At 41.8% G+C, this 13,726-nt stretch overlaps 1 protein-coding gene across 1 annotated transcript in view; it reads left to right on the forward strand.

Annotated features, from left to right (window-relative positions):
* Positions 1-13,726, forward strand: part of rab2a (RAB2A, member RAS oncogene family) — a 58,343-nt gene that overhangs the window by 23,857 nt on the left and 20,760 nt on the right. Inside the window, exons 5-6 of the mRNA XM_078397436.1 lie at positions 329-421; positions 2,622-2,733. Of these exons, the coding sequence (XP_078253562.1) occupies positions 329-421; positions 2,622-2,733 (205 nt within the window). The remainder of the gene's footprint in view (positions 1-328; positions 422-2,621; positions 2,734-13,726) is intronic.

The following is a 13,726-nucleotide window of genomic DNA, read 5'->3' on the forward strand; positions in this document are numbered from 1 at the left end:
TTGCAGGGGTGAGTATGCTTTGTGAGTTGCAATTAAATGTTGGTGTATATTTTTTTGTCAAGTAGACTCGAAAGATAATGAGCTAAGATTAGAGCTTTTCTTGTGTCTTTAAACCTCAAGCATGCTTTTTGAATGGAATGGAAATTAGATCAAGGGAACTCAAAAAATGATTGGAGAAGTGTGTTTGTGGTTCGGTGCAAGATAAAGGCAGGCATTAAGATAAGGGGTTAGAGTTTGCATCTCTTAAATTAGATTAATGCTTTTGCTTAAAATCCTTAGATTTAAATTCCAAGATATTTTCCATCATGTAACAATTTCTCTCCCACAGAAGGGACACGTTCAATCACTTGACAACTTGGTTAGAAGATGCTCGCCAACATTCCAACTCAAATATGGTCATCATGCTTATTGGAAATAAGAGGTAATTTTTTAACATGTCAGGCCCTAAGAAAACTGTTCTTACTTTTAGACCCATGGTGCAAAGGTAATGAACTAAACTGAGAACAGTTACTACCATTGTTATAGGTATTCCAAACATTTTGTTGCAGTGGAAAAATGCAGTCTACAGCAGCAATAATCCAGAAACTACAGAAGAAAATGCTGAACAGGAATAATTTTCAGTGACAGCTTGTCAAAACAAAGCATCATGATTTTTAACAATCTTGATAGCTGATTTGCTGTGCTTCGTTTTGAAGCATATTGTAATCAGCACGTGTATGGTATTAGATAGTTAAGGATGGAAAGTCATCCTTGCCCTCCATATTTTCCAACACCTCATTGTTGGAATTGTCAAATTATGTCATCTATATACTAAAACTCTCGTTTGTTTGTTTGTTCCTGAACTACAGCCAAAACGGTACACGATAGCGCAACAGTTTTCGGCCCACCTTACTCACCGTCGTCCCTTTGGTGCTAATGGAAGAAGTTTCATTGAAATCGGTGTTATATTTTTAGTTATTCACATTTTAAAGTTTAAATCTATCTCCTAGGGAGAGAGGGGGTGGAGGGGGGGGAGGAGAGAGGATAAGGGAGGTTGAGGGGGATGGAGCGGGGCGGGGAGGGGAAGGGGGAGGGGAGAGGTAGGGGGTGGATTGGGAGGAGGAGGGGGGATGGGGGGAAAGGGGGAAAGAGAGGGTGCTGCACAATGCAGGAGAGGGTTGGGCCCTACTTGGTCTAGTAGTATATTAATCTCTTGAAGCTTTAATTATGCAAAAGTAACAGATTTTTCAGTACGTGGCTTTTTTATGTTTCATACAGGAGCAGTGTTGCCACAGTTACGTTTATTAGCTAAGGAAATGTAGGACAGTACAGCACAGGTTCAGGCCCTTCAGAACTGTGCACAATGCTCCAAATGCAGCCAAACCAAGTCGTATGAAGCTGCACTCAATGCCCAACCGATAAAGCTATCATGTTATGACAGTCATGACAAGCAGTTCTTTGTAAAGAATATACTCATGAGGCTGTTCAAAAGTTCTGCTATTTTGACCTAGCAACAAAGAAGGAAAATGAGTACCTGTAAAATCAGCTGTTTGATTGACTCAAATTATATATGTAGTCGTACTTCCACAGATCATGTGGAAGGAAGAAGGCTGGGGATAGGTTGTGGGAGGGCCGGGGGGGGGGGGGGGGGGGGGGGAGGAGGAGAGAAATAACTGATTTATCCTTGGATCACCCTCAATAAGGTTTTTGAATGAGCAGGATAATGGGAGTAGAGGACATTGTATGATGCTTCTGATTTGTGCTTGATGGAGGAGTTGGAGTTTTAAGTTGGGAGAAGGGAAGGCAAAGTTGCAGACTTTGGAGCTTTGCAATTTGCATGTGTAAAGAGGATTGGAAGCAGAGAACATGATTTGGCATCTATTTTGGAGACTTCTATGAAACTAGCATTGAAGTGATTTGCCATAGCATAGTTTTTAACACTCTTGGTACATGTGAAGGTTGGTGACCAAACAAATCGCCATTGCCAATTTTATAAATTTGTTCAGAAATTGTCTGGAGTATTTGCAAATTGCTAAAACCTGCAACCAACTAAATCAAAATGGTATTACTACTGAAGAAGGGTCTCAACCCAAAACGTCACCCATTCCATCTCTCCAGAGATGCTGCCAATCCTGCTGAGTTATTCCAGCATTTTGTGCCTATCTTCAGTTTAAGCCAGCATCTGCAGTTCCTTCTTACACATACTGTTTTGTTAATCTTACTCTAATGGAAAAAATCCCCCAAAAATTAATAAAACGTCTACTTCCAGCTCAATTATCTGTCTGGTCATGGTGTTAACCAACATAATACATGGTTCATGACTTTTCAGTTCTGATGAAAGGTTTTGAGGTTGCTTTCCAAATTTGAGTTTTACTGTATTAGCTAATATCAGATGGGATGATAGGATACTAATGGTGTCATTACCCTCTCACATAGTTATTAAAAAGGGTTTGCATTTCTGATCGATATCTTGCCCACAGATGTTTTATCAAGAGGTTTTGAATTAAAGGGTGAACAATGGAAAGAGTATCTAATTATTGTCTAAGCTTCACACAGAGAATCTCCATGCTTTTACAAGCAACCATGAATGAGGTGACCTTGGAAGGTGAAATTTGTTTCTTAAATATTATCACTTTTTTTAGTGATTTGGAATCAAGACGGGAGGTGAAGAAGGATGAAGGGGAGGCTTTTGCAAGAGAACATGGCCTCATTTTCATGGAGACTTCTGCAAAGACAGCTTGCAATGTTGAAGAGGTAAGATTGCTTAGTATTTTAATATTTCAACAGATTGGGTTTATTTTCTTCAAAGCAATTTGAAATGGATATAAGCAAATACCATGCGAACTAAATATTTCTTGGAACACCTAATATTTTTGAACTGGTATTATTGAGGCTTGATTGCTAAGGAACAAATTTGGTGCTTGGGCATTGAAAATTAATATTTATGTTTAATTTTGCTAACTGACTGTCCTGTCAATTTCACAAACATTTTCAATCATTTCGTCTCCTTGTTTTAGCAGCCTGGTGTAGAAAGAATATTTAATTGTGATATGTACCTGGAACAGATATGTTAAATTCTTATTCAATAGTCAATAGTCATTTATTTGTCACATACACATAAATGTGTAGTGAAATGAAAAATTACCCGCAGTTCAACAATAAGACCAATAAGAATAATCAATAAAAATGCAATAACACATACAATCATAACCAACACCAAACAAAAGAAACGAAAGAAACATCCATCACAGTAGTCTCCTCCAGTCCCCTCCTCACTGTGATGGGAGGCCAGAATGTATTTTTCTCTTCCCCTGCCATCTTCTCCTGCGGTCAGGCTGTTGGAGTTGCCACATCGGGGCGGTCGGGGCTCACGACATTGAAGCCCCCGCCGGCGGCGAAAATCGCGCGGCCTATTTCAGGCCGCGCCGGACAGTGAAAGGTCCGTGGCGGGCCGACCCAAGCCCCGCGATTCGGGGCGGGCGAAGACGCTGTCGCTGCCGCTGCCGGAGCTCCCGATATCGGCCCCCACCCAGGGGCCTGCGGGCTTCCGACGTCCAGGTGGCCCGCGCCGAAGCCTCTGGAGACGAGTCGCAGCCGCTCCCGCAGCCTCCGAAGGCAGCCAGCTCCGCAGGTGGTGAGTCCTGGCCGTGGGCTCTGCGAACCAGAGCCCAGGTGGTCCCAGCCGGAGGCCGCCCGCTCCAGGTGCATGGCCGTTGGTAGGCCGCAGCAGGAACGGAGACACGGCCCAGAAAACAAAGGTCGCGTCTCCGCTCAGGAGAAGAATTTTACAGTTCCCACCCCCCCACCCCACATAACATACAAACACTACACCATATTTAACCTACAATTCAGACAAAAACAACAAAAAACACAAAAGACAAACGGACTGCAGGCAAGCCGCAGCTGCGAGGGCAGCGCTGGCTCCTCCTTCCTAATATTTGCTGCACCTTTGCAGGTCCATTATCACAATAACACACAAATATACAAAGAAACAATACAATTGATTTATAATCAGTAGCAGTTGGTAAAAATATCATAATAGTGCAAAACCAAGGTACATAATACAACAAAAAACAAAATCTAATATAGTTTGTTGCTGAGGTAGGGTTGTGCAGTGTGGTTCAAGAGCCTGATGGTTAATGGGAAGAAGCAGCTCTTGAACCTGGAGGTTCTCTGGCTCCTGTCTCACCTTCCCAATGGTAGCAGCACAAATGGACCATTTTGTGGGTCGTTGATAATATTAGCTGCCTTTTTGAGGCCGGGCCTTCTGTTGATCCCTTCAATAGTGGGGTGGTAACATGATAGACTTGGCAATGACTGCCACTTTTGTAGTCGCCTTCATTCCTGTACTTTCGATAACTAAATTCGGCTGTGACACAACCAGTCAGAATACTCTCTACTGTGTACCTGTAAAAGTTGAATCGACTATTCAAAAGTGTTCTGTGATTCATCTATAAATTAAAGATACACGTTTTTAAGAATGCAAGGAGAAGTTTGTCAATAATTTTCGTTTCAAGGTCAAAATGAAGATTTTTCTCATGTTCTATGCCTGATAAGGCTCTGACAGTGGAGGAGGCCAAGGACAGAAATGTCAGTATGGGAATGGGAGGGGTAGTTAAAGTGTTTAGCGACTGGGAGATCCTGTAGGTTTTGGGCGGACAGAGAGGTGTTCACTTAAACCTACATGATCTCCCAGTTGCTAAACACTTTAACTCCTCCTCACATTCCCATACTGACCTTTCTGTCCTGGGCCTCCTCCACTGTCGGAGTGAGGCCCAATGCAAATTGGAGAACAGCACCTCATATTTCGCTTGGGCAGCTTACAGCCCAGTGGTATGAATATTGATATCAAGTAACCCTTGCTTTCCCTCTCTCTCCAACCCTCCCCCATTGCAGTTCTCCAACCAGTCTGATTGTCCTTCTGATTAAATTTTTATCTTTGTATGCTTCATTGTCAACTTCCCCCTAGCTAACAATGATCTATTCCACATTTTCCTTGATCTGCATCCCCTTTGATGTCTTGGTTCCACACCTTACCCTTCCATATCCCAGTGTCTACCTCTCCGCTGACTCTCGGTCTGAAGAAGGGACTCGACCCGAAACATCACCCATTCCTTCTATTCAGAGATGGTGCCTGTCCCACTGATTTACTCCAACATTTTGTGTCCACAGTGCCATCCATAATGTTTGGGACAAAGACCCATCATTTATTTATTTGGCGCTCTGCTCCACAATTTGAGATTTGTGATAGAATAAAATCACTTGGTTGAAGTACACATTATCAGATCTTATTAAAGGGTATTTTTACACATTTTGGTTTCACCATGTAGAAATTTACAGCTGTGTTTATACATAGTCCCCCCCCATTTCAGGGCACCATAATGTTTGGGATACATGGCTTCACAGGTGTTTGTAATTGCTCAGGTGTGTTTAATTGCTTCCGTAATGCAGGTATAAGAGAGCTCTCAGCACCTAGTCTTTCCTCCAGTCTTTCCATGACCTTTGGAAACTTTTCTTGCTGTTTATCAACATGAGGACCAAAGTTGTGCCAATGAAAGTCAAAGAGCCATTATGAGACTGAGAAACAATAAAACTGTTAGAGACATCAGCCAAACCTTAGGCTTACCAAAATCAACTGTTTGGAACATCATTAACAAGAAAGAGAGCACTGGTGAGCTTACTAATCGCAAAGGGAGTGGCAGGCCAAGGAAGACCTCCACATCTGATGACAGAAGAATTCTCTCTATAATAAAGAAAACCCCCCAAACACCTGTCCGACAGATCAGAAACACTCTTCAGGAATCAGGTGTGGATTTGTCAATGACCACTGTCCATAGAAGACTTCATGAACAGAAATACAGAGGCTACACTGCAAGATACTGGTTAGCTGCAAAAATAGGATGGCCAGGTTAAAGTTTGCCAAGAACTACTTAAAAGAGCAACCATAGTTCTGGAAAATGGTCTTTTTGTGGACAGATGAGACAAAGATTAACTTACATTAGAGTGATGGCAAGAGCAAAGTATGGAGGAGAGAAGGAATTGCCCAAGATCCAAAGCATACCACCTCATCTGTGAAACATGGTGGTGGAGGTGTTATGGCCTGGGCATGTATGGCTGCTGAAGTTACTGGCTCACTTATCTTCATTGATGATACAACTGCTGATGGTATAGCATAATGAATTCTGAAGTGTACAGACATATCCTATCTGCTCAAATTCAGACAAATGCCTCAAAACTCATTGGCTGGTGGTTCATTCTACAGCTAGACATACTGCTAAAGCAACAGTTTTTCAAAGCTAAAAAATGGTAAATTCTTGAGTGGCCAATTCAATCACCCGATCTGAACCCAATTGAGCATGCCTTTTAAATGCTGAAGAGAAAACTGAAGGGGACTAGCTCCCAAAGCAAGCATAAGCTAAAGATGGCTGCAATACAGGCCTGGCAGAGCATCAGCGGAGAAGACACCCAGCATCTGGTGATGTCCATGAATCGCAGACTTCGAGCAGTCATTGCATGCAAAGGATATGCAACAAAAAACAAAACATTTACATTTAATTTACATGACATTGCTGTGTCCCAAACATTATGGTGCCCTGAAATGGGGGGACTATGTATAAACACTGCTGTAATTTCTACATGGTGACACCAAAATATATAAAAATAGCCTTTATGAAAATCTGACAATGTGCACTTTAACCACGTATGATTTTGTTTCTATTACAAATCTCAAATTGTGGAGTACAGAAGCAAATAAATAAATGATGGGTCTTTGTCTCAAACATTACGGGGGGGCACTGTAGTTGAAATAGAATAGAATAACTTTATTTGTCATTCAGAACAAGTTTGAACGAAATGTGATTGTCAAAGATTACAGTTTGTGCTGAGCCTCACCCATGTATGTTTCCTGAGTGGTAATGGGAGGGGGAGTTAAAGTGCTGCACTACCGGGAGATCGGGTAGGTTAAGGCGGACTGAGTAGAGGTATTCAGCGAAACGATCGGCGAGCCTGCACTTGGTCTCGCCGATGTACCGGAGTTGACACCTGGGACAGCGGATACAGCAGATGAGGTTGGAGGAGATGCAAGTGAACTTCTGCCTCACCTGAAATGACTGTCGGCGTTCTTGGATGGAGTCGAGGGGGGAGGTAAAGGGACATCTCCTGTGGTTGCAATGGAGAGTACCTGGGGAAGGGGTGGTTTGGGTGGGAAGGGATGAGTTGACCAGGGAGTTGCGGAGGGAACGGTCTCTGCGCAAAGGGGTGTAGATAGGAAGATGTGGCCAGTAGTGGGATCGCATTGGAAATGGCAAAAATGTTGAGAGGATCATTTGCTGTATATAATCTCTCCAGAGATGCTGCCTGTTCCGCTGAGTTACTTCAGCATTTTGTGTCTACCTAAGATAAAATATTTGTTGTAAATGTTATCATTTTTTAAAAAGTAGTTATTATACTATTCCATTAAAATAGCCATTTAAGTAAAAAGCTAAAACTCCATTATTTTCAGTTGCACTGCGTTTCAACTGTTTGCTGTTTAATTGTTGTATCTTGCCAGTAGAGGTCAGTATTTTGCACTGTAACATCATATGTCTACATCATGACTCCAAAAAATAATACCAAGAGGTAAAGTTGAACACAGGTTAATTTGTGATGGGCAAGAAAACAAGACATTAATAAAAAACACAATTAGCAAAAAAAATGTCCAGTTCTTACACCTAGGGATATGAAGCTCTCAACCACCTTGACTTTGGTACCATTAAAACAGACTTGGACATATACTCCCCATCTTCCTGAAATTAATGACCAGCTCCTTTGTTTTTCTGACATTAAGGAAGAGGTTTTTTTTTACATCTTGCTACTAAGATTACAAAGGGATCATGGTCAACTTGGGCCATTATAAAAAGGATGACAGGCAGCTTAATTTAAATAAATGCAAGCTGCATGTTAAATAGTAGGGTCCTGCAGAATGTTGTAAAACAGAGACCTGAGTGTGCAGGTACACAGTTCCATGCAAGTGGTATCACAGGGCGATAGGGTGGTGAAGAATGTATGGTGCCTTCAGTCACTTTTAAGTATGGGAGTCAAGGTGCATGTTACAGCTCTATAAAAAAAAGGTTGGTATCGCCACATTTTAAGTACTGTTTCCAGTTCTGGTTGCCCTACTATAGGAAGGATATCATTAAAGGATGTTACTAGGACTTGGCATTTTGAGTTAAGGAAAGCTGGATAGACCAGGATTATTTCCCCTGAAGCTGAGGAGTGACCTTAGAGGTACATAAAATCATGATGGGCAGAGATGAGGTGAATAGCTGTTGTCTTTCCTTAGGGTAGTGGAGTCCAAACTAGAACTGTGGATTTGGGGGAGAGTGGAAAGATTTAAAAGGATTCTGAGGAGCAACTATTTCCAAGAGTCGCTGCCAGACGAAGTGGAGAGGCAGACACAATTATGACATTTGGAAGGTGCTTGGAAGTACGTGGCTAGGTAAGGTTTAGAGGAATGTGGAACAGGCACTGGCAAGTGGTTCTAACTTGGTTAGACAACATGGGTATGTGTGGATAGGTTTGGCTGAAGGGCCTGTTTCTTTGGTGTATAACTCAATGGCTCTGTCTTCTAACCACGACCATAATAATAGATTCCAACATAATCCTGGCAACTGGTGTTCGATTACCTGGTGTACAATTCCTGGTTTTATTCCTCTTGGTATAACAAAGTGTGGAGTAATGCATTTTGGTAATAGGAATAAGGGAGTAGACTATTTTCTAAATGGGGAGAGAATCCAGAAATCTGAGGTGCAAAGGGACCTGGGAGTGCTGGCGCAGGATTCCCAAAAAGTTAAAAACAGGGATGTAATTCTAAGGGTTTATAAGGCACTGGCCAGGCTGCATTTTGGAGTTTTGTGAGCAATTTTGGACACCACATCTGAGGAAGGATATGTCTGCCCTGGAGAGGGTCCAGAGAAGGTTTACAAGAATGATCCCAGGAATGAGTAAGTTAACATATGATCAGCGTTTAACAACACTAGGCCTGTACTCCCTGGAGTCTAGGACCAGAGGTCATAGTCTCAGAATTAAAGGACATTCCTTTAGGAAGGAGATGAGGGGGAATTTCTTTGGATGGTGGAATCTGTGGAATTCATTGCCACAGAAGTCTGTGAAGGCCTAGTCAATGGATATTTTTATGGCAGAGATAAATTCGTGATTAGCATGGGTGTCAGGGGTTATGGGGAGAAGGTAGGAGAATGGGGTTAGGAAGGAGAGATAGATCAGCCACGATTGAATGGCTGAATGTGAAGGAAGGAACTGCAGATGCTGGTTTAAACCTAAGATAAACACAAAATGCTGGAGTTTTGGGTCGAGACCCTTCAGTCTTCTCGACCCAAAACGTCACCCATTCCTTCTATCCAGAGATGCTGCCTGTCCTGCTGAGTTCCTCCAGCATTTTGTGTCTATGATGGGCTGAACGGCCTAATTCTGCTCCTGCTGCTTATAACAATGTTACCTTGTATACACTGGAATTTAGAAGGATGAGAGGAGATCTTATCGAAATGTATAAGATTATTAAGGGGTTGGACACGTTAGAGGCAGGAAACATGTTACCAATGTTGGGGGAGTCCAGAACAAGGGGCCACAGTTTAAGAATAAGGGGTAGGCCATTTAGAACTGAGATGAGGAAAAACGTTTTCAGTCAGAGAGTTGTGAATCTGTGGAATTCTCTGCCTCAGAAGGCAGTGGAGGCCAATTCTCTGAATGCATTCAAGAGAGAGCTAGATAGAGCTCTTAAGGATAGCGGAGTCAGGGGGTATGGGGAGAAGGCAGGAACGGGGTACTGATTGAGAATGATCAGCCATGATCACATTGAATGTCAGTGCTGGCTCGAAGGGCCGAATGGCCTCCTCCTGCACTTATTGTCTATTGTCTACCTTTTCTGATTTAATTTTGGTCTGAAGTAAATGACTGAATTCTTCCAGTTCTTCCCACTTGACATCTATTAGTCTTATTCCAAATTATCTACACTGCTTTACCACCTAACAGTGTATCTAGTAAAAATGACCAGACATCCCCTCTGAGGCTTGGTTGTAAATCCTTGTTCTTTTGCTAAAATATGGGGTTTTCAGCACAGTACACGCTTTGGAAATAAAAGGACTGCAGATGCTGGAAATCTGAATCTATTTGTAACCTTTTGCTATTTTCTGGTAGTTGTTGTTTTTAAGTTTCCTTCCTTGTGTTTTTTGCACACCTATTTTATTGCTAACCAGGACCACATGCTTTTGATTTACCACATTAAAAGCGGTTATTGGATAAAATGTCTGAAGCAGATTGAAATCTGAATTCTACATAAAAGTAAATTACTCTGACTTGTAATACAATGATCCTTAAGGTGTGGCAATTACTGTGACATTTTGTAGGAAAGACTTTATTTTTAGTAGTCACCAGGGACATAAGGGGCCGAATTGTGGAATGTGATCCCCAAAATGTTGTTCAATAAAAATGATGATGGACTTTATGGTCAAAGTTTAAATCTTCCACATGAAGCATTTTTTCTTATGCCATTTGTACATGTACAGTGCAGCTTTAAAAATGTTACGAACTGTATGTGTTCTCAACATATTAGCTAAACAAGGAGCATAATCTTAAAATGTAATTGTCATGCTTTACGTGCATCTTGGCTTTATGTTTATTTGAACAAAATAAAGAACTGATTTTATATAATGGCAGCATATACTTGCGATGATAGCTGGAAAGTATAGTTGGAGAAGATTTATCAAGAATGGGGTGAGAGCACGAGGCAGCACAACATCAAGAATAACTGATTTTGAAAATCAATCTGCTTTTTGCATTCCTCCTGCTCTGCAGCTTAATAAGCTTTTGACTCCTTCCCTGTTCTGATGAAGGGTGTTTGACCTAAAATGTTAGTTCAGTTTGTCTTCCTGCAAGTGTATTGGTGATCTATATTTGCGGAAAGAATATGAACTAAAATTAATTTAACTTTACTAGGTGGAATACACCAAAACACCCCTCAAGGTTTGTCCCCACTATTTTCTCCAGCAGTGCCAAGTTGCTTGTTTGTTCAGCCAAATTGGCATTTGAAATTTTGAATGGTGAAAACAGTCCATTCATCACAACCAGTTTTTTATTCATTCATGGCATGAATAAATGACCAAGTGCACTAATACTTTGAGAGCTGTAGTGCTGGACTTGATGTCGAAAGCTAGTCACTTTTCTAGGTTGGCAACAAAAAATGAATGTGAGCTGAATATGTCAGCTGGAATGTGATCCCCCAAAAATTGTGCAATTAAAATGTGGTATCAAAGCAGCATTTGCCTTAATGTGATACCAAGGAGTTCTATTAATGTCGATGGGAATATTTGGGGAGATGATGGGTAATAACCTGAAGTAACCAGTCATTTCTAACAAATGCAGTTAATAATGGTTCTTGTCAGTCTTCACAATCCCAAAGAAATCTGCAGGGTTTCGTTATGAACAGCAATCTCCACTTGCTTCATCAATGATCTTACGTGCATGAATTTCATGTTAAGCATCTTAGACTATCTATCCATCTGGATCTGTATACTTAAAGACATGCACAATGATCTTGAATTATTTAGACTAATGAGCAAGTAACATACATGTTGCTATCTAGATGTTAGGCAATGACCATCTTCAACAAAAAGTTTGCCAACTTTTGACTTTCAGTCTAATCCATTACCATCAAAAAGACAGACAGGTGGGCAGAGGGGATAGGGTAGCTCTGTTGGTAAGGAATGAAATTCAGTCCCTTGCGAGGGGTGACATAGAATCTGGAGATGTAGAGTCAGTATGGATAGAACTGAGGAATTGTAAGGGTAAAAAGACCCTAATGGGAGTTATCTACAGGCCCCCAAACAGTAGCCTGGATATAGGGTGCAAGTTGAATCGAGTTAAAATTAACATGTCACAAAGGTAATGCTACGGTGGTTATGGGAGATTTCAACATGCAGGTAGACTTGGGAAAATCAGGTTGGTAATGGACCCCAAGAAAGGGAGTTTGTGGAGTGCTGCCGAGATGGATTCTTAGAGCAGCTTGTACTGGAGCCTACCAGGGAGAAGGCAATTTTGGATTTATTGTATAATGAACTGGATTTGATAAGGGAACTCAAAGTAAAAGAGCCATTAAGAGGTAGTGATCATAATATGATGTTTTAATCTACAATTTGAGAGGGAGAAGGGAAAATCTGAAGTGTCGGTATTACAGTTGAGCAAAGGGGACTATGGAGGCATGAGAGAGGAGCTGGCCAAAATTGACTGGAAAGAGACCCTAGCAGGGAAGACGGTGGAACAACAATGGCAGGTATTTCTGGGAATAATACAGAAGGTGCAGGATCAGTTCATTCCAAAGAGAAAGAAAGATTCTAAGGGGAGTAAGAGGCGACTGTGGCTGACAAGGGAAGTCAAGGGACAGTATAAAAATAAAAGAGAAGTATAACATAGCAAAGATGAGTGGGAAGCCAGAGGATTGGGAAACTTTTAAAGAGCAACAGAAGATAAATAAAAAGCCAATACGGGGAGAAAAGATGAGGTCCGAAGGTAAGCTAGCCAAGAATATAAAGGATAGTAAAAGGTTCTTTTGGTATGTGAAGAGAAATAAAATAGTTAAGACAAATGTGGGTCCCTTGAAGACAGAAGCAGGTGAATGTATTATGGGGAACAAGGAAATGGCACACGAGTTGAACAGGTACTTTGGATCTGTCTTCACAAACAATCTCCCAGATGTTGTAGTGGCCAGAGGTCCTAGGGTGACGGAGGAATTGAAGAAAATTCACGTTAGGCAGGAAATGGTATTGGGTAGACTGATGGGACTGAAGGCCGATAAATCCTCAGGGCCTGATGGTCTGCATCCCAGGGTACTTAAGGAAGTGGCTCTAAAAATCGTGGATGCATTGGTGATCATTTTCCAATGTTCTATAGATTCAGGATCAGTTCCCGTGGATTGGAGGTAGCTAATGTTATCCCACTTTTTAAGAAAGGATGGAGAGAGAAAAGAGGAAATTATAGACCAGTTAGCCTGACATTGGTGGTGGGGAAGATACTGGAGTTAATTATAAAAAGAAATAGCGGAACATTTGGATAGCAGTAACAGGATCGTTCCAAGTCAGCATGGATTTACGAAGGGGAAATCATGCTTGACTAATCTTCTGGAATTTTATGAGGATGTAACTAGGAAAATGGACAAGGGAGAGCCAGTGGATGTACTGTACCTGGACTTTCAGGAAGTCTTTGATAAGGTCCCACATAGGAGATTAGTGGGCAAAATTAGAGCCCAGGGTATTGGGGGTAGGGTACTGATGTGGACAGAAAATTGGTTGGCAGACAGGAAACAAAGAGTAGGGATTAACGGGTCCCTTTCGGAATGGCAGGCAGTGACTTGTGGGGTACCGCAAGGCTCAGTGCTGGGACCGCAGCTATTTACAATAAACATTAATGACTTGGATAAAGGGATTAAAAGTAACATTAGCAAATTTGCAGATGGCACAAAGCTGGGTGACAGTGTGAACTGTGAGGAGGATGCTATGAGGATGCAGGGTGACTTGGACAGGTTGTGTGAGTGGGCAGATGCATGGCAGATGCAGTTTAATGTGGATAAATGTGAGGTTATCCACTTTGGTGGCAAGAACAGGAAGGCAGATTATTATTTGAATGGTGCCAAGTTAGGAAAAGGGGAAGTACAACGAGATCTGGATGTCCTTGTTCACCAGTCACTGAAACTAAGCATGCA

The sequence above is a fragment of the Rhinoraja longicauda genome, chromosome 4, assembly GCF_053455715.1.
Source record: "Rhinoraja longicauda isolate Sanriku21f chromosome 4, sRhiLon1.1, whole genome shotgun sequence".
Taxonomy (NCBI): Eukaryota; Metazoa; Chordata; class Chondrichthyes; order Rajiformes; family Arhynchobatidae; genus Rhinoraja; species Rhinoraja longicauda.